The sequence below is a fragment of the Ciconia boyciana genome, chromosome 2 (assembly GCF_034638445.1).
Source record: "Ciconia boyciana chromosome 2, ASM3463844v1, whole genome shotgun sequence".
Taxonomy (NCBI): domain Eukaryota; kingdom Metazoa; phylum Chordata; class Aves; order Ciconiiformes; family Ciconiidae; genus Ciconia; species Ciconia boyciana.
Window position 1 is genome coordinate 119,665,903 of NC_132935.1, and position 27,349 is coordinate 119,693,251.

Here is a 27,349-nt window from a genome sequence, read left to right on the forward strand (position 1 = left end):
TCCAGCCTTCGGAAAACTGCTGTTTGCACGTAAACAAGATCTGCTAGCCAAGCCTCTGGACTGTGCAAGAATTGGACTCGCATTAAGTAGACTCCAGGCTGGGATGGCAGAGGGGGGAAAAGAAAGAAAAAGAAAAAAAAAAAAATCACTCTTTCCTTGCAGTTGGAACTGTTAGCTGCTGTGGGCTGCGCCGTGAGACAGGCAGGACTGGGAGCCAGAACGTGCCCATGCTCTCACTGGGAATCATAGGGTGCACCTACATTAACGCTTTATTTCAGATCAGGAATTCACTTTTACAAGGGAGTTTCTCATTTCTTCTTACCGTAGTTTGGCTCACACTGTGGCATGTGAGGACATAAGAATCGCACCGCGGGGTCAGACAAAGGGTCTGTCTGTGCTGGACGGCAGCATTGGCAGATGCTATTTAGGGAGAGCATGTGAACCAAGCCCCTTTTCTGCACAGGCACTGCCTTTGCCTGGCACTCCCCTGGCCCAGGGAGGAGGCCTGGCCCTGCTCACCTCCTCAGGGTCAGCAGGGAGGGCAAGCTACCCAAGCCTCGGCTCCCAGCTCCGTCAGGCTCCACCACTGGCTCTCCTCGCTAAGAAGCAGTAAATGATCCCCATGCAAAACAATCCTGGTGTGCAGAAACCCAACTCCTTTTGGATGCAGGCAAGCCATGGGATGCATCCCAGAAATGCATCCGCTCTGCTCTGACTGCTAATGGATGCGCAGCCCACTAATGGGACCAGACCAGCGCTAGCCCAAAGTTAAACCTCCAAAATGTCTCCCACTCTTCATGTCTGCTCCCACTGCATCATGCCGCCCACTCAAGTAGGCACAGCCAGAAATGCTCCGTACATTTGATTGAGCAAGGAGACTCAGAGAGGAGAGCTAGAAATGCCTGGATAAACTCTGGCCATGTGCTGTGTAATCCTTGTAAGCCATGGGTCATTCTCACCCCAACAAGCATCAGCATGAAGTCAGATAGTAACTTTTAAAATAATTTGAAAATTATACACAAGAGCTGTACAAAAAAAGCGTGAAACTTACAACATTAACCACTCTTGTTATGCAACTTTCAATTAAGGCTGTCAGAAAAAAAACCCAAACCCTTATTGTTTTAATATATAGCATGAGTTTTTAATTACATTTCCCATGCTACTTTCCCAGGGATATCTGGCACAGGACCAACAGCACTCTCCTAATGAGAGCACTTTGTTTCTTCCCTGTTCCTGTGCCACCCTGCCCCGTGCGCTGCACCTCGCTCGGACCCTTCTCTGAGGTAAAAACCTCTGCATTTCCTCGTTTTTCTTGCGGGGTTAATCACTACGCGAGCCCTTAGGTATTTTCACAGCCTCCTTCAGGAGCTTTTACCATGGCACAGGGCGGGCAGAGAGCAGGCATTGCCCCTTTGGTTTACCATGAGCGTCAGCTTCTTGGAGGGGGCCGTTTTTCAGGTCGCGGGGTGCTCAGTGGGCACCACGTCCAGCGCTCTGCGCCGACTCCCTGTGAAGGCCTTCCGTGGGGAGTTTAACGGCCGCACACCCCACCTTGCCTGTAAGAAGGGGGAGATCCCGACGTGAGGTCCCCCCTCGCCGGGCGGAACGGCAGTTATGGCGACCCGGCCGCTTTCCCGCCTCGGGCGCGCGGGAGCGAGGCAGTGCGCAGGCGCAGGGTCCGCCCTCCGCGCCAGGCCCGCCCGCCGCCGGGCGTCGCGCGGGGCCGGAGCGGCGCGCGCCTGCTCGCTCCCCGCCCCTCTCCCTGGTGTAGCGGCGGCCGTTGCCAGTAGCGGCGGCGGCGGCGGCGCGCGGGGGCCGGAAGCCGGAAGCGGAAGTGCAAGTGCGGGAGCGCGGTGTCGTCCGGCGGTGGGAGGTATGGCGTCCGTGGTGCTGAGCGAGGCGGAGAAGCTCTACATCGTGCACGGTGTCCAGGTAGCCGCGGCGGCGGCGGCGGCGGCGGGCGGCTTGCGGGAGGTCCCGCTAGCCCGGGGCGGCCTGGAGGCGGCAACCTCCACCCCGGGGAGCGGGAAGTCATTCGGGCCAGCTCGGCCCGACTGTGCCTGTGGCCGGTGGTAGCGTTGCCCTGTGAGGCGTGGGGCAGGGTCCTTCCCCGCCCCTCCGGGTCTGCTCCCTGTGAGCAGGTGTGGGGCGGAATGAGTTACAGTGTAGGTTGGGGAGCAGGGAGGGAGCTTTCCATTGCCTGGTGTCTAGGGGGAAATCTCTGGGGTAGTAATCATCTCAGCACGCTGAGAACAGAGCATCAGAACAGAAAGCAGGCTGAGAACAGGACGTGGGTTTGTTTTTTTGTTTCTTGTCGTTCTCTTTCCCCCTCTTCTCTTGCTCTTTCTCAAGTTTTTGCCGTTGCATAGAGTTTTATCCTGTCACTAAGCTGAGGAGCAGTGAGTGGACCAAGGAAGAAGAGTGGAGGATGTGTGGGGAGAAATGCCGAAGATAAAAGGACTGTATTTTCTGCAAAGTACAGAAACTGTATTTTACTGCAAAGAAAACTGCTTTTATGGGGATATATAGTATCTGAGGGTGCATAATATCTGTTTTTGAAATACAAACAGATGAATGCATTTAGAAGGCCAGTGAGTTATTTTTGTCTGCTGGGTCCTAATTACATATATAAAAGTACAGAATTTGAGTATCCCAAGAAACACCCGTGTTGTGTTAGGTAAAGTACCTTTTAAAGCCAAGACCTTTACACTTTTGTAGTTTGAAGCTTTCTGTTGAAACAGGATGGAAATAGTGCAGGAGGTCAGGTCTGTCTGCAGAGAGCTTGTTGCAAGCTCTAGATAAATGACAGGTGAATGGAAAAGTACAGTTGGTTCTGTTGTGAGTGACTCTTAGTGTGTGAGACTCACACTCTTAGAGTGACTCAAATCACAGATTCTTTTTTTTACTTTTCATTACTGATTCCCTCAAGCACTGCATATTGATTGTTCTTTTCAGGAGGACCTTCGTGTAGATGGTCGTGGCTGTGAAGACTACAGATGTGCAGAAGTAGAAACAGATGTTGTATCAAACACAAGTGGATCTGCAAGAGTAAAGCTGGTTGGTAAATGTCTTAAGGGATCACGTACCTTGCTGATGCGAATTCTGGTTTATGTGACTAGTTTTAAGATAAGCTAAGGCTACTTGTAGATGGGTTTGTGTGTGTAATAAAATGTGTGTATATATAGCACTAACTGGAACTAAAGGTTAAGGAAATAATGACAGGATATATAATTCGTTCAGGCTGGCTTAACCTACTTAAGCTAGATTTACTGTGAAGTACCTGAAAAGCCTTCAATCTGAACTAATTTACCATTTAATCTTGAAAAAAATGAAATTGCTGTTGTGCCTAATCACTGCAAAAAAATAATTTTGTTCCTTTAGAGTAAAGCAAAACTACCTCTGGCGTGTGTTGACTTTGAAGAAGATAAATATAATGTGCAATATTATAAAGGTTCTGTAGATATAGCTGTTTCCAGAACCAAAATGGCAGAGAAAGTCATGGATAAGAAGAGTGTTTTTCTAGAGAAAGCTAATATGCATGGTAATTATTTGAAGAAACATCTTAAGCTTAACATTGTTCTTCTAAAGCCTTTCCCTTTTAAAAAAAAAAAACTAATGTGATTTTAAGTTCATTCTGATAGTATGATGGGTGCAGATAACTGAAAGGTAGAAATGTCAGCTTACCATAGACATTTAAATTAAACAAGTAGTTTTGTGAATATAATTCTAGTTGTGTGATATGTTTTTGTTTTAACAGGGACACACTGATATCTTGGTAGGTGTAAAAGCTGAAATGGGGACACCAAAGTTGGAGAAACCAGATGAAGGTTACCTGGAATTCTTTGTTGACTGGTTAGTATACTAAAAGAGAAGGAGGTAGATCTAATATTTGGAATAAATGACTAATCAGATCTTACCATTCTTTTGAAGTTTATATCTTCATTCAACTAACCTCCCGTAAGGGTCTGAGTAATAGAAACAAGTTATTCTACTGTTTCAGTAGTGGTGAATGTCCAGAAACTTTCTGCTGGTTCTGCAGACCCAAAATAAGCAAAACAATAGGAGTTAAAGAATGATACCAGGTTAAAAAAAAATAATCCCAAATGGCATAGCATCACTGCAGCTGGAAAAGAGTAATGTTCAATTGCACATGCGTTCAACATGACTTCATGACTACAAAGTCAATAATCTTTTTTACAATGATAGAATAGAAAGAATCTCTTTCAAAAATGAAGTATTCCAGAAGAAAAGAATTGACTGATATAGGTTGTACTTTAACTGTACTTAAAGAATTTTGCTTGCTAAAGGATTTGTCTTTGGAAGCAGTGGAAAAAGTTTGACGTGTGTTTTGTACAAAACCATTTCTTTAAAAAAAAAAAATCCTCACTGTAAACTTCAGATGCAAAAGTTAAGTAGAAAATTTAGTTATCGTATTTATCGGTGAATCAGTATTTCATTAACTAAAATGTTATTTGTTTTTAATCGTATTCCTGGCTTTGTGCTACAAACGGACTATGGTTTATCCTACCAGTCTTCATAGTGCTTGAATTATGAAGGAAGCTAGAAGAAAACTGAGAGCTCTTGTTTTCAGGTCGCTCTGAGATAGCATAGTGACATCTCAATGGTATTCCAGACTGTTTGCTGTCTGAAACTACAGTATCCATATCTTGCAGACTTCCTAAAACTGTTCTTTATGAAATAATGTGTTTTGGGAAACTCTCATAAAAGCCTTGGCACTGTCAGATTAGTTTTTTTGCATGTGACCTTTTTTATTTTGATTAAAACCAAAAAATGTTGCTACTCTGACATTGAACCAATATACTGTTAGTAAAGCTAAGGTATGAGAGCTACTAAGTGTATATCTGATAATTTTTCTGACCTAACTGGCTACACCTGCCTTAACATTTGTGTATCTCTCGCATTATGCAGCCTTTTCTAAGACTGTTTCTGTACATCACAATGTACTACTTAACTGTGGAAACTTATGGTTTGTAGGGGGAGGGACTCACCTATGAATTAATGATTTACCTATGGTTACTGTTCAAAAAATATCAGACAGGAAGATGGTCTTCTCAAATGTGGTCCTGCTGTTAGAGGGGATCTGAGCTTGACTACTTTATAACACTTGTGTATGAAATATCCTAAATAGTACCTGCTTTGTTCTGGTGGTTTCCATATGAAGAAAGTCCAATGACAGCAGGGACATTTCCTTACTAAAACAAGTGGCCTGTGGGGATATTGCAATTCTGTGACACTTCTTTCGTATTTAAATAAATGTTAGAAAAACTTTAACTCATTAGATTAATGTTAGGTTGTATTTTCTAACTGTTCATCTCTGCTTCATAAGATGGGAGGGAGACATGCAGCAATATTGTGCAAGATTGATCTTGTCAGTTCTATAAATAGGTAATCCTTACTTTCTGTGACAACACAGACCAAAAGCCTAAATTTTAGGGAAGGGTAGTCACTTCTCGTGTGCTTGTGCTGCCAGGGAAAGGTGACCTCTAGCTTCCAGAAAGCTGCAGAAGACAAAATGTGAAGTCGGAGCAGCTTGTTCTCTGTAAAGGGAAATGAGATGCTGTCAGTACTCTGATGCTTTTCCAGGCTGCCACTGGGTGGTAGTAACTGAGCATAGTTTGATATACTGCATCTTGTGGTGAAGTTCCTGTATGTTCTGCTTGGCTTTTATATTGTTGAGACTAATAATAAAAACTCAGACTGCAGTGTTAGCTTATCTTAAAATGCTTGTTTCCCAAAACTTTCGTGGTTTCTTGTACTGCTGAAAATAGTCACTTGTTGGATCGTGTATATAATTCTCTGCCCCAGAATTCCATTTCTCTTCATTCTGCTCTGAGTCCTTATCCTGAAATCTGAGAAGCACATTTAGTCTCATTTTGAGACAGACTTTAATGCTAGTCTCTGGAAGAGATGATTTTTGGGGCACTGATTTGTGATACTAGAAATTAATTATCATAGAATAAGTCCATTTCCTATGTGATGTCCTTACTGCCCATCAGCACCAGAGAAGACAGTAATCCTGGTCATTGATGTTGAAAGACTGCTGTGTCTGCTTTTCTCATGTTTGAGTTATGGGGCTGTTCTAATACTGACTTGTTAGGGTTTTTTTGGTTTTGGTTTTTTTTGACTGAAGCAAGGATTTATAATTTTCAAAGTGTAAGAAATAAAAAAAAAGCAGACAAATCTGAGTTCCTTGAATGCCTTAGATTTTGTTACATTCTATTCAGGAGTAGAAATTCTGTGCTCCACTTGGCCACTACTAAGTTCTTCCTGTGCTTCATAAAACAAGTTTTTTGGCATTTTTTTATTAGCATGCTAGACAACACTTTTTCGAATTTTACCTGGTTAAGTTACTGCAATAGTCCGTGAGTATTGGGTGGCAGTATTTACCATATAGTTATTATAATAGTACCCTGCTAGCATTACTTTTTTATTTCACTTTGATTGCAAGGAATTGAAGTGTTAAAATAATAATGGAATTAAGATGCAGTGAAACTTGCAATAATATTCCAGTTGAGTCTTAATGTTCTTCTTACTTGCTGTCAAAGACAGTGGCCATTTATAATTAAAAACTACATTAGATAAAACTTAATGTTTAGAAATAATAATGAGGTATAGACTGAGGTTTGTATAATTCTTTTCAACTTACCATAGGAATCATAATGCTTGCATAACCATACTTTGAACAGGATGGTTTCAACAGATTGATCTTGTTAATTTGCATAAAAGCTGCTTCCATGGATAAGTGCTTGTTTAATACAACCTAAAGGCCTGACTCATCAGATTTCCAGAATTAAGTTATATGTAGATATGGTCCTATCTTATAAAATTGTTGTCCAGTATTAACACAACTGCAAATAATATCGTCACACTTGCAGCACTTATTCATGGAGCAAGTGTAGTTTGGAAGCATAGGTCAGTGCTTGATTGGCAGTAATTTAGTTATTTTTTTAAGCATGTATAGTGTTGTCTGGTTATAGAAGCAGCAAATAGCTTCTATAAAATTCAATAGCTGTTCCTGGTATTCTGAGTTTTCATCAGTTCTGCAAAAGAACAAGTTGGGAGAATTACTGTGAGGTAAGGATTTCCCTCATAGGCACTGCAGTCTTATTGATACAGCTCACTTGATGGTTTAAGTCATACCTACATAATGTGGATCTTTAATTGTTTTTTTAAAGGTGAAGGGATTATATTCCAAGACTTTGTTTTCTGCTCTATGTTTGCATTCCTGTGGTGTTCCTGTTGGAAGAGCTAAGAGTTTGTATCAGCATATAAACACAAAACAGACGTGAGAAATTGGCCAGGAGAACACAAGGCTTTGCTATTACAGATTTTGAACATACCAGGCTACTTCTGTGGAAGCAGCTCCTTTCCTACATTCTGTAATGAGAAATTAATTTGGGGGAGGTCTGACAAGTTTATTTAAAAACAAGATCTGCAATGTGTGCCATGGGCCCACTGCTTGAGAATGCTCTTGCCCTCCCTATAAACCAGAGGTTGGGTTCAGAATATTTGTTATTTTGCTGTATATGCATCTGGACATTTCTGCTCTATTTCATTGTGACTTGGAGGTGGGGGTTTTTTTTGTTTGGTTGGTTTTTTGTGGGGTGGGGTTTTTTAGGCCTGTTTTCTTTTATTGTTAGAATTTTGTTCTTAGCTGCTTACAAGGCCTCAGCACCCAAGGACTTTCTTGCATGGCTGCTCATAAACAAAGTTTGTTATGTTCGAATCGGGGAAGTGAAGACCACATGTTTTTGTCAGATCCCTTCTGGAAAAAATGTTCTTTAGTTGCTGCTCTCCATAAGCTGCAGTTGCTGAAAAGAATGAGCTGCTGTCTGTAAGTGGCTTGATAACAGACAGTACACTCAGTAAAGAAATTACCAATTAAGGTCAGGCGGTCATATCGCTTTAAAAAAATGCATATTCTACTTGTCATATCGTCACATCTTTCTCTTCTTAGCCACTGTCCTACCTTATTAATTTAACATTCAACTCTAACAGGCTGTCTTGTTAGCTGTTCTGAACTTAGTACAGATTTATCTCACTTTTTTTATTTTTGAAAGGATTGAGATGATAGAAGATGAGAGTGCTTAAGAAATAATCTCTGAGAGAATTCGCCAACTTTAATATTGTAACTTGGGAACTGAAGATAGTAGTGGAATTTAATTAGTATCAGAGTTTGTAGCAAAATGTAGGTATATTATCTGCATCAAGACATTTTCTTGTGCAAAATGGAAGTAATTTCTTTACAGATAGGATGCTTATTCTTGTACAAATAAATCTGTAGCTACTTCTAATGCTTTATATTTAAGAAATGTTCTTTGGGTATTGGCTGCTTCAGAAGTGAAAGTATTTTTTCTTTCTTTATCTAGTTCTGCAAATGCTACTCCTGAATTTGAAGGCCGGGGAGGAGAAGAACTTGGCACAGAGATAGCAAATACACTCTACAGAGTGTTTAGCAGCGAGAGCAGTGTAGACTTGAAATCAATTTGTATTAATCCCAGAGAGCACTGCTGGGTTCTCTATGTTGATGTATTGGTAAGTAAGGAAATGAAAACTAAGATTCAAGGAGGTTTTTCAAGGTGCTGACTGACTTAGCATAACCATGTGTATTTTCATATAAAAAAAGCTCATAATGTGATATAATGCTTCACAGCATGGATGGCTGTTTTCCTGTGAATCTACCTATAATAGTTAATCACTACTTCCAGCTTGCTCTTTTTCTACTCTTCTTGATGCTGCTGCTCCACTGCAGAGCTAGTAAAACACTGAATACTCCAAATCTGTCTCGGATAAAAATAAGTGACCTTATACTGACAAGGAAATTGCTACTAAAGAAAGCTAAACTTTTTTCCAAGCTAGATATAACAGCAAATGTATCATTCTAATGAATGTAAGTTAGCATGGGCGTATGTAACGTAACTGTCCATCCTGTCCATCCTCTTTGCACTATTATCAGTACTAACTCAGTAAAGTAAAACAGAAACTTTTCTGGCAAAAGTTACGTTTAGCCTAGGCACTTTTTGATGAAAGTTGTATACATGCATTGAATGTAGAAGAGAAAGTGAATATTTGTTCCCATTAAAAAATGGAAACTGAATTTTATGCATATAAATCTTGTGCACGCAGCAGCTCAATTTCAAAACTATGCTGTATTTAAAGCACTCTGTCATGGGAATTTAGTAGAAGTCTGCAAGTCAGACTCTCCTGAGCATTATTTCCAATTCTTATTGGTCCAAAGTTGAGTTTCTATTTGTCAAATTGTAACTGAAAATATGTTGAGAGATCTTACTCACAGGAATCCATTAATGTCTATGAAATGATTTGCAAAATGTTAAGCTGTGTTGCAGAAAAAAAAAAATGCAGGGTTTTGTTAAACAAAACAGGAACATTCAGACTAAGACCTAAATAAATGTGAAAATTAGTCCGTTAGGTGTTTAAAAAGCAGTAGCATTAGCCTAATTATAGTAGATATGGTACACAGTGTGACTTAGTTTGCATACAGAATGATCAAATATGTACCACTGCTGAGTGCTTTAACAGTCCCAGTCACCAGCTTATTGGAGCTTGGCATAGTTTAATAGAGAATGAAGTGTTAGTTCTGAGAAATCACACCGGGGCCTTTAGTTACTAGGTAATTACAAGCAGAGGTATAGAATATTAGATGTTGTGCTTATTTAAGCAATGTACTGCTTAACATTGCATAAACAAAGACTTTCATAAAGCTGACTGCTGCAGAAGTAGTTCTGTATAGCTTTTGTAGGAGATATAACTGGTCATTACTTGATTCTTCCTGGTCAAGTTGTTGATAGTCCACAGCTACAGAGAAAAATAGCCTTGGTATTTTTATGCTACTAGTTGTATCAGAGTTATGAATGTAAAGACCTATGTTATGTGATGAATTTTACATTTAGCTTTGTTTACAGTGCCAATAAAGAATCTCTTGTAGGTTCGTAATTAGGACTCTCAACTTGATGAGTCTCTTTAATGTCATATTCTGCAGGGATTTTGTGTGTGAGCATTGACGAGCTGCTGGTGTAGTTAGAACAAGATACTGTTAACGTTTGTCTCTCATTCTGTTCCCCCCCCCTCTTTTTTCCCACCACAGGCCTCTGTATTTTCACATTTTTGAGGTATTTGTACTATTTCCTTTTCTAAATAGAAGACATGTATATCACATGTGATAGTTTATATTTGATGTAGGTGCTTGATACCTACAGATTTTCCTGAAGCTACTCTTGCTGAATCATTCCTATAGAATTCTCTTTTAATAGTACATGGTGGAAGTATGACACTTGTGCTAATATAAGGTACTACAAGTCATATTATTCATCATTTGAGGCAGGCAGATTCTAAATATAACAACAATGCTTATTAAGAGTCCTTTGGATGATGTTTTCCTTCAGAATTCCCGGAAATTGTTCACGTTGGTGTTTGTGTTCATAGTTAATTTGGAGGGAAAATAAGCCTTAAATCTGTCATAAGCCTGAAACTACTGGAACCTTGTGGTCAGGTGGGAAGGTACTTGTTTCAAGTCTCTCATTCCAAAAGACAAAACCAAAAGAACGTTACGAACCTGGAGATACTCCATTGCTATGTAATTTAGCCATGCGCACTTCAATCAAAGCATCTATGTTCAGCTCCTATGTGTAAACAAAATTTGAGATATGCAACCTCAAAAGAGAAAATAGTATATTTTGCATAGTCATGCAGCTTATTGATTAAAAACATCTCTCAAATATTTTTTAGTGGTCAGTGTACTTGGGAGGTGCTATAATTGTGTACAGTCAGACTGGAAAGAAAACAACTTCAGCTATACACACTGCAAAGATACAGACATATGGACACTTATAGATATGTTCCAAAGGTCAAGAATATATACCTTGAACTTTCAAAATACATGCATTCTTTCTAATAATAGAAGACATTCCACTTCCAAAGAGTAGCTCATGAATGTGGAGATACACGGTACTGCAAAAATATAAGCCTGTTCTCACCCTCTCTGTCTTTCCCTCAATTTCTTTCCCCTTCTAAGGCATTGATGTCAGAAATAAGCTTTGAGGCGTTTTTGAGGGTGTTTTTGATACATGTATAGCCTTCTTCACATAATTTGCTCCAGCAGCCTGCACTGCTGAGCAAGGAGAATCAAAGTGTGCAATCTCTTTTCATTCCCTTCCCAATCACAGTACATTGTGTGTTGGGGGGGTGCATTATGTTCTGTTGAAATTTTAGCAATTCACTACTGAGCATCCCTCAGAGGATTTCCTCATCTTTTCTATTCCCCCCAGTTTGAAAAAAAGAAAAAAAACCCAAACAAACAACAACTTACAAATCTGTCCTTTTGAAGGAAAAACTTCTTGTAATAAGGCAAGGTCTACAATGTTTTCTCTTTTTTTCCACCCCCAATAACTTTTTCATTTGTATATCAGTAAATTAAAAGCAGTCCTTTCTAAAGACTCCTTTGCTTCCCACAACTCACAGTTGTGCAGACTTTTAGTCCTTAAAAAAAAATATATATATATATATAATGGGGAGGATCTCAGTACACAGTGCTTCAGCTGAGAAGAGAGTGTTCATTTCTTTTTGGAGGAATTGTTGTACCATGCTTGATACAGGCTGTGTTCCTTACCTGTAGGCGCCACTGTAGTACAGATGAGGCTTTAGAACAGTAGCCTGATCATAAGCCTAGCAACAGTACAGGCACATCCCATTATTGTGTTTTAATAACAAAGATATTGTGGGGCTTATTGTGTTATCCAGTAAAATCCAATAATGACTGAAAGTTGCAAGTTAACCTCTCTGTATCCAGCAGCTGTTTGCACAGAAATAATTTGATCACCTTTGTGTTTAGCTTTCTATCCCAACTTTTTGTCATTCTTTTTACACAATTCAGTCTGTCTTCATAAAAATAAACTGTCTTTCCAGAATATCTGATTTATGGTTTGCTCCCAGTGTGGGAGTTTATCTCATTCTTAAATAGATTTTGAAGAACAATCAGTGCAATCAGTGTTGCAAAATTTGTTTTGCTCTCATCATACAGCATAGATTGATGTAATAGAGAAGCATCCGTACGTTCTCGCTGAAGTAGTTTCAAATGCTTGCTGGGGATGTGTGTGTTCATAGAATAGTACTGGCAGCTCAGAGTGGAGCTTGTCAGAGAACTAGCACTAGACTATGGCCAAAACATCTTTGAGTTGTCTGTCAGCCTATAGAAGGTATTAGTGGTTATGGGAGCCTTGCCTTTTTATATAGTATGCAGTGCTGTTCCCCTGATCTTCATGGGAAGAAACTAAGCTAGACTCCCTCCACACACTTTAATTCAAATGATAGTGTTATCAACAAGTAGACTTTGACATCAGGATTTCCTTAGATCCTTTTCAGCTGCAAGACAAACCTGCCAATGACTCCTTTTCCATAAAGAATAGAGAATAAATCGTGATGTGCTTTCATAACTGTACCTTGTATAACTAGCTTTTCATACCATGTTCTGGGTGACAATTTGTGTTGCTGCTTTGAAAACAATTCTACCAACTGGGTTTGTCCAGCTGATATTTTAAAAACTCCTATTTGAAATAAAGTATAGAAAATGAATTGGCTTGATTTAACATTAAAGAAAGAATGTGGTGAGTTTGTAAAAAGTATTCTGGTCATAGTCTAGTTCAGAGCCTTAGCACAAGAAGAGTAAGAACAGCGGTGGTTTCATTTCAGCTGCTATTATTAAATTTTATCATTAATTTTATTATGAAGTGCGTTAACTTTTCTATTGTGCATGTATAATACAGTTAGCAGAAATCTTAATTTCCTATCTGTTGTTTATTTTCATAGATAGGCTTTAAAGACAACTTTGTGTTTTAAAAACCTGTTCTGGTTCTTAATTTTGTGCTGTTTCAAGTAGGTTTAAGTAAAATAAAGACTTGGTTTAAAGGCACTAGTCTGATTTTCTTTTAAAGAGATTCTTTTTTTCCTCCCCAGTTATTGGAATGTGGTGGGAACCTCTTTGACGCAATCTCTATCGCAGTGAAGGCAGCTCTCTTTAACACAAGGTAAAACACATATTTCATGTGAGTGGAAGTGGCATGGAAAGTGAGAGAGAAGTACTGTCTGTGAGCTAAGCATTTTTAATGCTTAATTATTTAAATAAGAAATACCCAAGGTAACTTGCATTCAGATACAAGGGAGTCCATTTGCATGCAAGTAACATGAACTAATGACTTTAATTAAGTTTCTATAATCAAGCGTCATATTGCATTATATGCACAATCAGGCTTACAATATAACTTTTGTTCTGTAGCCAGATCCAGAAAAAATTGTGTTGACCATATGGTTTTGTTGCAAGTAGTTGGAAACCTTTGTGTTGATGCCTTGCGGGTTTAAAATAAGAAGTATTTACTGATATGTGATGCTCCTGAATAAGAAACCCTCTGTCAATGTGACTACTGATTTGTAACTAGCCCTTTTTTCCCACTTCTGATGTTCTTTCTCATTAACCGTTAGTCTAGAGTTCTTTTTAAAACTAAGAGGAAAAAATGGTGGTGAGAGATTGTGGGGAGGGGGAAATGATGTGTCTTTAAAAGAACTTTGCCCCATGTATTTTAATTCAAAGAATGGAAGAACAAAATCTAGTAGAATGAATGATACAAGTGCTCTGTGTGTGTTTTAATGATAACATTCAATAATATATTTTCTGATGTTTATCTTCTTGATCTGTAGATGAAAGGGAATACAGAGTTTTGTAGCACCCTTGAGAAAGAAACTAGTGAATGGCTTTGCTAAAAAACTTACATAGGGAAAGTAGCTGGAAGAGGTGCAAAAGTTAGACTCTTACAGGCACAAATGTCTTGAAAGTGGATCTCAAATTGTTCTTCAGCTGTAAATTAGAGATCTGCTAAAGTCACTGGCATAATTCTGGCTTATTCATCAGGGAATCAGCGCACAGTACTAGCGCTGGAAAAGTATGTGCAAGAAGAAGAGGAAAATACACCTTTGAAGACAGGCAGTGTATCAGGATATAAACACTTTAAAAGGGGATAAGGAGAGAATCCATCTAAGATTACAACTTGTATATATTGCTGAGAAATTTCCCATGTTAATCAAGTTCTCAACAGTAATTTGCTTTTGTAAATTGTTTTTGTAACATTGAGAAATACTGTCAGAAATGTAATGGCTCACAAAAGAGTTGACAGTACACTAAAGGGAAGAAATGCCTATGTCTCTGTGTGTGAGCTGCCAGGATGCAAAAGTCGTGTAGTTAAAACAGTTGCTCCCATGTGAGTTGTTTTGCAGATCCAAGGCACGTACTTTATTTACAAGATAACTAGGTCTTTTTTCTTATTTCATCCAGAATCCTAGTTCTGAATAAAGAGAGAAGATCATATAAAAAGTAATTAAAATAAATAAATAAAAGAAAATCTCTTGCTTTGGGAACATGAGCAACATGGAGAGTGTAATTGTTTTAATGATTCTGCTTTATTCTTATTCTTCTGCAAACTGTATCTTTCATATAATCTCCAATCGGTGGGCAAGCATCCACAGTCTTGTGGAAGTCAGATATCAAATCAAAATGTGGTACAGTATGACATAATGCAGAGCCTGTTGATTTTTGACCTGTGAAAACCCTGTCTATTGGTTTGAGCAGGGAATGCTAGTACGTCTAATTTCATACGAGCTCAGAAAGTCAAGAGGTGAAATTCAACGTGAAAACCTGTTGTCCTCATTCACTATTCCTCTCCCTTTCCTTTGGTACCTACTAAGTTTTCTTTGGATTGACACAAGGTTGTTTAGAGTTGTTTACCCTCTCTCCATAAAATATTATTGTCCCAGCAAGACGTCAGTTTGAAGATCACTTCAGATTAAGTGTTCTGAACTTCACTTGACATGTGTGTCCCTCTTCGAGTCTTACTTGCCTTTCATAATCTGTTTACAACCAGGTTTTTGTTATAAGTCTTTTCAGATCTTTGTCAGCCTTGACTGCAGCCTTGGAACCAAGAGTGGGGAGCTCAAGCTGCTGGGGTTTTTTTTGAAGCTACAAATTTTTAGATGTTCAGATAGACATTTGAAAACCCCAGCTTCATCTTTAAAATCTTGCTTTAACCATTTTTATAATAGCTATGGACACATTTTTCTTTAGAGCTAAGTAAATGCAAAATCGTAACTTCAGGAATTTTGCGCAAGAATTATGAGATTTAAATCCTTTGTATGTCTGACCGGACTCATCGTATCCCCTTCAGGCATGGAACAATGACAATATGACTGTTTTAGAGGGAACATTTACTCCTTGGAGTTTTGTATTGTTCATTATGTTTTAAAAACTATATCAAGATAATGTGCAAAAGACAGCAGATATCAAACTTTCTTCTTAACTGCGTCTCCAAGGTGCTTAAGGCTGGATTTATCCATGATCGAAGTAGATACTGCAAAAAAAGTGCAAGTAGCTACTGTGTCAGGACTTAGCATTAAACTTGATCCTGTGGAATGTGCCTGCTTGCAACCAAGGCAACAGAAACTAGGCAAGTTCCAAAAACTACAGCGTTTATAACACAATAGCCTTGCAGATGTCATGCTTTTTTGCTGGGCAGCATGGTAGAGGCAGAACTGATGCCTGCTTGCGAGGGTAGAACTGGTTTTGTAGTTGTGAAATCTGGGTCTGCAGCAGACAGAAAAGAACATTGTTTGTTATGTGACTAAGTCCTGCTGTACAGATTTCTGCCCTGATTAGTTGCAGGAATCAAAACAGAAAAATAAAAGTTGCAAAGTAAACATGTACAGCTAGTTCTTAAGATAAATCTTCATAAGCTGGGAGAGGAAATCTCCAGTTTGCTGTGAATGCTCTTTGTGCTACACTCTCTTTGCCTAGGTTTTCTGTGTATATACCCCTTTCTGTGCAACTATGATGCTTGTGTCTGATCAGCTATCTTTTTGCCTCTGCAATAGTTCTAATTTGTACCTCTCATCTGTTGTTGGCCAAAACAGCTCTTTGCAGGGATTTTTCAGGTATTAATTCTGGCAACTTTTTCTTGCAGACCATACATTGTTCTGGTTTTATAGCTATTGTAGGATGGAGTTAAAAATCGCTTAATCTCACAGATTTTCTTGAAATGTTTGTTCTTTTTTAAGCACTGCTCTGGCATACACATACACTTCTTGTCTAGGCTGTTGTCCAGTGTGTCTCTATTGTGTAGCTAGAGGGTTAGTTACCTTGTGACTTTATTCCATCAATTTTTAATGGAATACTTTTAACTTGAAAACAGGCTTTGATGCATTTCCAATGAGTTGTTATGTAACTCCGCAAAGCATTTTGAATTTCATTTCAGGAAAAAGTACACATCGTAGTTGTTCTCCTTACTGAAAGTTTTAGTTTTAGCTTGGTTCAGGCCAATGTTCTTGTAGGGAATTTGTTCTCACTGAAGCAGGGTTGGCTGTTGTGAATTACTTGCCTCTAGGACTCTTATCCACAAATAACTAAAATACTCTTCCAGGGAACAACAAAAATCACTTTGCATTGGTGGGGGAAATGTTCACTAAATCAGTCCCTATCTCCTCTTTTAAAAGAGATTTGGTACAGAATGCGCAAAAGCATGTAACCTCCAGAGTCTAGTTATAAAACACAACGCTACGGTAAAAGTAGTAATATAAAAACAGATTGTGGTTACATTCCACATGGTTACTGAAGTTAGCTTTCTAGGGATGTCTTGAGATATTTTATGTTTTCAAGTGCAAATGTGTAAAAGTGAGAGCAGTATGGTTGAGCTGTGTGTGGGTTTTACTGGCCAGTGAAGCAAAGTGTCAGTCAGTACTTCATCCTAGTGGGCACCTGGATAAATGAGGGTATATAAGACACTGAGGTTCTTGGCTTCTTGAGATACCATCTTCTACTAAATTGTTTTAAATGACTTTATTAATTGTTCTAAGAAAGCGGCATTAAATCATCCTGTAAAACTCCCATTAAATGGCTATAAGAAACACAACATATGTGTCACTGATAAGGAGCCTGTCTAGCTCATTTGTGAGAGAGCTTGTCACTCACAATTGAGAAGAAAGCGTTTCTTGGATTTCTGCCTGGGTTTTTATCCCTGGTGGTTGCTTTTGTATATCTGTCCTTAGAACAGCAGAGTTGTCTGGCTTTTTAAAGAATGAGAATATCTTGCCAATCTTCCCATCTTGCTAAAGAGAATGGATTTTGCTAATGTCATCTTTTTCGTTTACCCCAAGTCTCCTTATTGTCATTCTTTCCTGAACAGCTTTACTACTTGTATTTGCTACTGATGTCACAGCTTTGCCAAGCAATGCAATTCTGACAACTTAACTGTTTTCTGCAAGGTTGGGAGCCACAATACAAAAGGATTCAGTCTTGGTAATTTCTCTCCTGTACATCCAGACAGATGTACAAAGAATTGTTCAGAATTGCATTGTGCAAGTTACAAAAGAATCTCTCCCCATATATTAGTTTAAAAAACAGTTCAGATTCTAATGGTAACAGTTTGAATGATGTCAATAGGATGGTCTTATCCTAAATATCTTCCTGCTTACAATGTTTTCTTCCTAGTCTCAGTGAGTGAGTTGTTAATACTTTGATAACTTTGTGGATTTTTTTCTAAACATTTAGCCTCATGTAGAGAGGAAAGAGCACTTCTTGGAGTTGAGTCTGTATGACACCTGTATTTGTTATCTGTTCTGGCAATGATTTTGCACATTTTGTTTCCATAGAATACCCAAAGTCCGTGTTCTGGAGGATGAAGAAGGCTCTAAAGAGATTGAGCTGTCTGATGACCCTTATGATTGTATTCGACTTAATGTGGATGATGTGCCCTGCATCGTCACACTAAGCAAAGTAAGCCTGACAAATTTCTGTCCTTCTACCTAGAGACTTCAGTTTCTATTAACTTCACCTGCCCTTTATTTTTTCCCTAGAGATAAAACTTGTATTACAGAAATGGTCAGTGTCCACTAGGTATATATTTGTTCATCTCTGGCCTCCTGATTAAGAAGAACTTTTACTGAATAAGAGTTTTTTTTTCATCTCTGACTTGTAGATTTCCACTTGATGCATTCTTAAAATGTATCTTCTTGCATGTAGAAGAGTTGTTTATTATTTTTCATCTCCTCCTCACTCAACATCAAGAGCAGCAGATACTTCAGTATGTTAAAACAAATGGGTATTGTTGTGAGGCACAGAGGTTATGTGATCTGCCTGGCATTACACAATGAGTATTTGTTGCTGGGGACAGAAGTCTGTTTTCTTGGGTGCAATACTGTCCTTTCCTTTCAAACAGGTTTTTGTTTTCCTTTTCCATATATAGCCCACGACTATCGCAGTTGATCTGTTGGATGCTGCATTTTCCAGTGCAAGAGTTAGTGGTTTGCTTAGTTACCTGGAATTTTGTCTGACTTATCTTTTAAGCAAGTTTCATAAATAGTAGGAAGGCCACCACTGAAGTGGGGGCTCACCTGAGTCTCAGGATGTGTAATTTTCACCTAGCGGGGAGGAAAGTCCATGCCTGGAGTTGAGGGGAAAGGGGAGTCTGGAGTTTCATATAGATGAAAGGATGGTCAGAGAGGAAAACGGTGTGAAATAGTGACATGCTTATCTCACCTCTGTTATGTATGTGCACATAATTTGGGGTCAGAGGCTGTTTAAGTACTGTGCTGTCAAGTCAGTCACATGATATTAGGATGGGAGGCTGTAGATAGCCAACAGAGCTGCTACTCACAGTTTAACTTCTTAATAAAGACCTTAGACAACTGCAAACTAATATGTTGTTTTATCACTAACTTACAGATTGGATATAGGCATGTGGTGGATGCTACCCTTCAGGAAGAAGCCTGTTCTTTGGCCAGCCTGCTTATTTCTGTGACCAGTAAAGGTGCCATCACTTCTATGAAGAAGATGGGGAAAGGTAGCCTTGATCCTGAGAGTATTTTTGAAATGATGGAGGTAAGGAGTTTTGAGCAGTTACTGATGATACTGAATGAACTGGAACTTGAGTATGTGAAAAGCTGCAGTAAGGACTTCAAGAGCGGAGATCCTGGTGCTTTTATTAGGTGCACAAGGGGCTTGCTGAAGGTCACAGACAGTTCCTTTGAAACAGAATCTAATATGAATGGAAGTTATCTAAAACTTTTAGACGCCTGAAATGTATGATACTCACAGTTGTTTTAGTCCAGTACCTCACAGCTGTAAGACTGCAAAGCTTAAGTTGATAAGCTTTGAGAGTATTTTTAGAGAACATGTTCCCTCTCTCATTGTTTCCCTTAAAGACTGAAAAAGCAAAACTTCTAACATGGTAAAATCCTTATAGAAATAGAGACGGTACTTTGAATTGCTAGTGCATTGTGTTCTCTTCTAGCACAACTCATTTGTTTTGTGGTAAGCTTACTGTTCTCATTTTACTGTTGTTTTTCTTTGCTCCTTTATTGGGTTTCTGATCTGCCCCTACTCCATGAAAATACTAGTATCTGGATGTTGTTCACATCCACATAAGAATTCAATTTTAAACCTTTCTTCAGGCTCTTCTTAAAACTGTCTTCCAGTATAAATTCTCATGCCTGGGTTTGGCCTTGAGCATGAGACAGAACTGGGTTTTGAACTTGGAGTCAGAATGAAAATTAAATACTTCAAACTGGCTCTGTTTCCTGGAGATCCAGAACTAATTTCAGCATGGCTGTAGTGAGGAATGCAGAACTTGGAGCCAAGTTTGAAAACAGTTGGTCTCAAGTGGAAATTACATGCTGAGTATATATGGCACTTCATTGTTTCATTATGTCGATCCAGAGTGCTAATCTTGGTCGTACTGGTGGGCTTTTTATTTGCATTCAGAGAGGTCACTTATCCCCCTTACCATCTGCCTAGATGTGCAGAGGGGGATTATCTTTGACTTGGCATCCTAAAGAAGCCAAACTTCCTATGGGCATCTGATGTGTCTTCCTTGATGGATCTTGCATCCAATTCTAACTGAATGTCATAGAAAACTTGAGATTTTGGGTCTAGGGCTGCTACAAAGAGATGGGTGCTTAAGTTAGATACAGGTTCCTGGTAGAAGCTGGCCCACATGCAAATTATCTGCAGAAAGCTTTGATTGGAGCCCTTATTTTGATCACAGATTTCACTCTACACTGAGCCCTAAATAGGAAATGAACTTCTGCAATTCCATTGTATAGCTTACCCCCAAAGGCTGTGCTTGGGATTATATAATGCTCATCTAAACACTGATCAGAGATGCATATGGAAGGTAACCATGGGAAATCTTCAAACCATCCTACTCTGCTTAAGAGCTTTAGTGAACTTGTCCCTACTTGTTGGTGCAAGGAGCTAAAAGTTTAAGCTGATCACCCAGTGAGTTGTTCTGTCTCTCACTTGCTTTGGAAGAAGTCTTCCGTCCTGGGTGGTGAGCAGTTTGAAGGAGTGAGGGATAAAGCTGATGAGAAGAAACTAAAATGTTTTCTGGGAGGTCAGAGATTATCTGTTTGGCCCTGCCTCAAACTCAGCAGCCTGATTAGGATACCAAGAAAAATAAAAAGGCCTGGGAATGTCCAGTGGAGGAGCTGCGCAACCCTTGCTTGACACCTCCATTCCCTAATGATTTGGCTGCAGTTCAGAGAGTGTTCAGCTTTCCCTGCCTGGTAGGGAACAGATGTTCCTGGGACATATCTCTTAGGAAGGCAGCTTCATGGGAAAGTCTTGAGAAGCTGCTGGCACTAGGCTTTTCTTACTGAGTTTGTGATCCAATCCATAAGAGAAGCAAGCAGGAATAAGATGGCAACAGTGTTGTGTATTGTATCAATACCAAAGGTCTGCACAGTTCCCATTCACTTTGACCTGGTGTGAGTGGTGGTGTCCTACATTTGAGGAGAAGAATGCACAAAGTATATCACCCCTCAGGACTCCAGACTGCTGCTGTGATCTTTGTCCCAGTGCAGAGCTGTAACAATTCTTGTGTGTGGCCCCCTTGATTTAGCATGACGCATAGTGTCTAGGATTGACAGCTACCCTGCTGCATTCCAAAGCTCTTTCCAAATGTCCTTTGGTACTATGGGCCATATTCTGTCCTGGTTCTTCAATTAGAAATTTACCTTATTTTAAGGTTTGTGTGCCCACGGTGTTGGCAACTGTCATCAACAGGTGAAAGAGAGCTTTGTGGTCAGTTGTATGGCAGGCATAGGCTTTGTTGCGTAGATCAGGAGCTAATAAACTCAGTTTAATATAATCTGTCTTTGGCTCTTTAGGGACAGGTTGGCTCTTTTCATCTCTGTATGGAGTCAGTATTTCAGGTCATTTAGAGAAACCCTGGGAAAGCTCTAATAGGCACCACTGCCTTGAGATCTTTATTTCAGCATTGCCCAATGTTTCCCTGTCCTGCAGTTTCCACAGTACAATTGTGCATGTGGGAAGAGTAGAGGTTGGTATCAGAGCTAATCCTGGTGATATTCCACTGCTGGAGTTTATTTCTGTAAAGAAAACCTTCTGTTAACTCCTTTAAGGTCCTTGGACAGTACAAAATTGCACATCATAATGAAGGATCTGCCCACAGACTGATTTAGTGGTGCAGCCAGTGTGCATTTTGGGCTTCTCTGTCTCACACGACAGTGTGTTGAGCTGGTCTAAATTCAGTCTGCTGATTCTGAGCCCATTCAGAAGAGTTTACTGAACTTCGTATTAGTAGGCTGCTTTGCTGGTCAGGTGCCTCTTGTCCTCTGGCAGCTAGCATTTTGCTTCATATTGCATGTGCTGGCTAATTTGAATGCATGCTTGTGCCTGATGTGAAATTAATTTGTATTCCTGGGTGATCCAGCAGTCCACAGATCTGGTGTTAATGAACATAGAATGCTTCTCTGATGAATGGGAGCACTGCCTTTATGTGTACATTTTTCCAAAACTTAATCAAATTAAAATGAAACTTCCACCACCATTATTTTTCTTAATTAAAAGAGTGTTTTTATTATACCAGCTGGTGTATATTAATTATTAAAGGGAAAATATTTGTCAAGAGGAAGTGTTCCGTGAGAGTTGTCTTCCTGTTAATAAGCATATGTCTCAGATTTGTTTTGCTTTCTTTTCATTGCAGACGGGAAAAAGAGTAGGCAAGTCATTGCACATAGCCCTTCAGAAGATTTTGGATGAAGAAGAGAGTTTGGGGACCTCACGGCAGAAAGTTGGATTTCTAGGATGAGTTTTTATTAAATGTTCAAAACTGTTCTTAGTTTGATTGTGCAATCTTGTCAGTTTGTATATAGAAAAAGGATTTTTTTTTTTGTTCCAGTACCTTTATCCGTCTGGCTAAGAGGCTTTTAAAATGTTACTAAGCATAAAGCTAGCTACAGTTAAATGTGAATAAGCAAATTTGAGATGTTTTCTATATGGGTAACTGTCCACATCAAGGAAGTGCACCAGCAGCAATTGATGCAGTTGCCTGGGAAGTGCTTGAGTCTGTTTTCAAGAGTGACTGGGGTAGATTCCCCTTAATTCTGGTTGTGTGTGTTCCACTTCTGCAGAGCAGCTGCTGTGTTCTAGAGCATATATGAGGGTGTCCTCAGTACAGCACAAGCCAGGTTTTGGGCCTCTTGAAATTTTTTTTTTTATTCACCAGCCAGATGAGAACAGCACTCTCTGGAAGTCTTCCTTCAGATTATCTTACTTTTTCTTTGAATAAAATGTGGTTAGATTTTACTATAAAGACAACATGGTCCGAAGTTTCTAATTCATATTTTAAACCAAGATTTCTTTGCTTACTAGAGCTCTGCCTATCCCTCTGGCCAACAATAGTAACCTAGCCAAAACCTCTCACAGTGGCTAAGGAAAAGGGGCATGGCTAAGGTAGAAGGGAAAATAAGTTAATTTTTTAGGAGTTTGATAATTCAGCTGGAAAAGCGTAGTGGCTGTCAGTAATGATCCTTTACAGGGAAAGGCAGAAGATGGCAGATAAGGTATGCAATCAAGTTGTATCACCAGGTCTTCAAAGCAGTGGATTCCCTCCCTACATCAATTGGCTGGCCCAGCAAAGAGTAAGAGCTGTTTATTTGTCAGGATAGGAAGAGACAACAGATGTAAGAAGTTGAAGGAAAAAGTTGATTTTCAAGAAGCTGATATTTCAGCTGCAAGTGTTAGAAGGATCGTTTTGAACAAACATTATGGCAAAAGTTACTACAATAATCCAGGCATCATCCCTTACTCAAGCAGCGTTTTCTGAATTTCCTGTTTTAATGTAATAATATCAGATTAAGAACATTCTCCTGTCTGGAACGTGTTTGGTGGAGAGAAGGGGAAGGTTTTTGCTGAAGGAAAGCTGTAGATATAGGGCAAAATATATTACAGCTCAAATTAATAATCGTGATCACCTTAAAATACATGGTGTACTTAAGGTCCCCAAATCTCTCCAGCCCTTTTCCTAGAGCTCACTCACATAATTATTCAAGGTGACTGCAATGCTACTGTGTATTTCAGATATGTGTAGCCACTACTATAATGAGCAGGCAGGTTAAAAAATAAATAAATAAAAGAAAAAATTGTCCAACAAAATTTGCCCAAGATCTCTATTTTGAAGAGATGGGATTTTTTTCAGTACCTTCAGTAATGTGTTAATTGTGTTATGATAGTGCTATGTAGTAGTACAGGCAGGAAGTGGCAATGATTATATATATCATGCTTAATCACTCCAGTAGGGTTATTCTATGTGAAGCAAAGACTAACCTGACATCAGCTTTACAGTAGCTGTGATCTATTCCTTGCCACGCAAAGCTACTTGTAAGAATGTAGAAAGAAAGAAAACTGAAGGGAGAAAAACCATTTACAGTACCTTTAGACTTACCACCGGCAGTTTTTGTTTGGTCATGTATTGTTTAATGTTTCAGAAAATGGTTACTAAATAGGACTGTAAGTCTTAAACCACAGCCATTCTCTGAATAGCTGTTGCCTGTTTTATTACAGATTTGTAGTTGGATACCAAAAGGCTGCCCAGAGTTACTTCCAGGGTGAATTTTGTAACATGGTAATAATAGTGTATTTCTACATGGCCTTCCAGCTGAAGGAACTCCAAACATTTTGCAAGTTACATCATTTAAGATGCTTCTTGTCCCCTCTCCAGATCCTTTTAATTTTAAATTGATTGTTATGAGAGCTGGGGCGGGGGGACGGAGAAACCTCACTGTGTTTCAAGTGTGTTAACTGACACCTCTGTGGAGGTGAGTATATTTGCATTCCCTCTCCACTTCTTCCTACGGATGGCAAATATTTAGCCCATCTGAGATTTAGGCTATGTGCTCAAGATACCTAAAAAGCAAACTCTTGCTACCTGAGCATCTGTGTCTGCTGCTAGCACAGGGAAATTTGTGGAGCAGCTGTGTATACAAAAATGGCTACCCCAGTCACAAAACACTGGGTACCAAGCACTTCCTGAGAGTGTAAGTGTAAATTAACATGGTGTAAGTATCTGCAGTGCCTCCCCTAACCATGCATGTCCTCCCCCCAGGGCTTTTGTAGCTGTGTAAGCAGGCACAGAATGAATTGGGGGTCTTCAAGGGGTCCTATTCCTTCCACACTCGCTACCTCCCATCTGTTGGCATTGAAAAGCAGTGGGGTGGAGTGTGGCCCCAGTTCAGACTGGGGCTGGTTTTACCCCTGAGACATAAATAATGAGCCTGGCCAAAAGTATTACAGAGCTCCTAGTTGGTCTCAGCTGCCCCTGGAGGTTTGCTGCTACCAGCTCATACCCCAGATGGATAAACAAAGCTCTGACAGGGATAAAAAGGCCTACAGCTCTCCCAGTTGATACAACATCTGCCAAGAAATCTTTGAGACTGTGGTTCTCAGGCATGCAAAGGGCTATGCTGCTCATTTCTATTTTCTTAGCTCTCTTTAACCCCTCCCTTCCATCCCAAACAAAAATAGCAGTTAGATTTTTAATAGATGCTTCAACTGAGGCTGCTCCTGTTCTCATCTGGGCCGGTGGAAAGTTCCATGTGTTGCTGTGCAGATATTGCCACGTTTTCATTGACTTGAGTCCAGTAGAACTAAGAGGAAACATCTGCAGAGCAGGATAGCTCTCTGTTTGTCCCAGAAATTAATTGCTTCTGCTGGGAGTGTCGAGAGGCTGAAAGCTGTATACTAGAGATGAGGAGTCTAGCAACTCCTGCTAGGCTTCTACTTGTGTTGCCTAAAATGCACCCAGGCACAATTTACCTTCCCCCCCCAGCCCCTTCCCACATGTATCCCAGCTTAAAGGTCTGTTTGACAGGGACAGTCCCCTTGAAGCAGGAGAAGGCAAGGCTGTAGGTCAGTGGACCTGTCTGGTTTGCTTCTCATGGTCCTCCAGATCCGTGTTTACACTCAGGGTGATGCACAGCAGATTTACCAAGCCCAGGAATCCCATCAGCCAACATTTTGCAACTACACTAATGGTTCAACATTGCAATTGTGTAGTTTGGGGAGGAGAGGGGAGCCTGTTCTGCCCTGGGGACAGGGGTTGAGGCAATGGAGAGAAGGGCTATGCCACCCACAGTTGGGCTTTATGAAAACTTGCTTCAGAAAACTTCAGAAACTTGCTTATGAAAACTTGCCTGTTGTAAAGACAAGTTAGTGGGAGCCAGAGCTCACTCCTGGCTCCCGTGAGACTGGAGTGTGCAAGTCTTTTTGAGGGATGCAGCACCTTGACTTGACGTAGATAATATCTCGTGGAGTTTCTGTGTTTTCTCTGTAAATAGGAATTAACTGGGATTTACCACCTTCTGCTAGGGCTGCCTCCAGCTTTTCTTTTAAACTTCAGCAGATGCCACTGCCCTCCTCAGCAGAGGGATGTTCTCCAGCCCTGCTGTGGCACTGGTTTACTTTGCCTGTAGTAAGCAGCCATGGAGCTCCAGAGCAGGGGGATGAAGTCAGTGTGGCTTGGTAAGACCTGAGAGGACAGCACGCCAGTCCTTACCCCAGAGCCTTGTTCCCTCCTTTCCTTTAACGTGCTTGAGCAAAGTGCAAGAGGAAGCCTGCAACTGGGACTGAAGCTCTTCAGCCGTCGGCCTCCGTGCTGTTGTTCCTCCCTGCTCCCCAGCCCCTCGTCTCCTAGTACGCTCCTGCCTGTTTGCAGTCCCTGCCTGTGTGAGGCAGCTGTTCCCTCTAAGGCAAAACGTGGATGCTCCTGTTAGCTGTGCCTTGCAGAGGCAGGTGTCACCTGCCTGCTCCCTGCTGTCAGGGAGGCAGCTGCCAGGGGCTGGTTTCAGACTGGCACTTTAAATGCCTGGTCCCTCGCTCCTTTTCCTTTGGTGAAGCCCCAGACTGCAGGTCATAGTGCTCGACCACAGCAGGGCACTTTGGTACCCATCTCCCTACAGAGAGACTGCGATGCCTCGTTTTTTCCTTTGATCAGCTGCATTTCTAGCTATCCAGTAACAGAGACCTTTTTGCTGTTCCTGCAAAACAATGTTAGGTTCTCAAATGTGCTGCTGTTAATTACTCCCTGGTGATGGTTTCAACCTCATTTTCATCGACTGGAACGCTTCTTAATACGCCCGTGGTCATCTTACGAGCTCTATGAACATCTCTGTTGCTATCCTGTTCTCAAGATTAGGGTAGGATCAGCAGCACAGGCACCCCTGAGTTTTTCACATCACACCGTTTGTAGATCAGATTTGATCTCCCTGATTTAGACTGAGAAGATCGTAGTTACTACGGCTCCTTAGCTTTCCCCTTACTTTGGGAGAGGAAAAAGGAAATGAAATCTCAGCTGCTTTCTGACATACAGAGGCCCCCTGCCACCCAGCTGGCATGGCGGGGACCGCAGCTGAGCCAGTTGGGCTTGGGCATTGGAGGTAGTCGGAGCCACCAGCCTGCAGACCCTTCCTTCCAGAGGAGCTCTCTCACCACGCGTTTTTGCTGTGTTTTGGCAAACGGTAAGTTTTGATATTTCCAGGGTTGGAAACCTATCAGTTGAAAAGTCATGATTTAAGTCCTACTTCTTTCCCCCCTGAGAGAGACCAGCTTTAATCTGATGAGGCTTTTCAAGGGCATGGATTGCTTTCTTCCTGCTGTCTGATCACGCAACCTTTTCTCTAAATTGAAAAAATTAAGAAGTTCATAAGGCTGATGCTGAAATTCTCTTACAATCCTTAATTCAGTATCCACAGCCATATGAAAGCAAACCAGTTGCTCAAAGGTGAGAATGACATGCAACAAGATCATAAGCTGGCAGAACCACCATCTGCTTGCCAGTCCTAAAATACTGACTTTAATTTCAACGGTGACTTCATTTGAGCTGATGCCGAGACAGATGGTTTTGTGCAGCCTGCTCAGCGATCCTACACAATTAGGAATTTCTCCAGAGTTTTGGTGTTAGATTTAGACACTTGACTACAG

The 27,349-nt window shown here is 40.4% G+C and overlaps 1 protein-coding gene across 1 annotated transcript; it reads left to right on the top strand.

Moving 5' to 3' along the window:
- Positions 1 to 1,786: 1,786 nt before the first annotated feature.
- Positions 1,787 to 22,215, top strand: EXOSC7 (exosome component 7). The gene is made up of 8 exons (XM_072853784.1): positions 1,787 to 1,932; positions 2,956 to 3,057; positions 3,758 to 3,852; positions 8,391 to 8,556; positions 12,991 to 13,061; positions 17,722 to 17,845; positions 18,794 to 18,949; positions 22,077 to 22,215. The coding sequence occupies exons 1-8, from the start codon at positions 1,876 to 1,878 to the stop codon at positions 22,179 to 22,181; spliced, it is 876 nt and encodes a 291-aa protein (XP_072709885.1). The 5' UTR covers positions 1,787 to 1,875; the 3' UTR covers positions 22,182 to 22,215.
- The last annotated feature ends 5,134 nt before the right edge of the window (positions 22,216 to 27,349 follow it).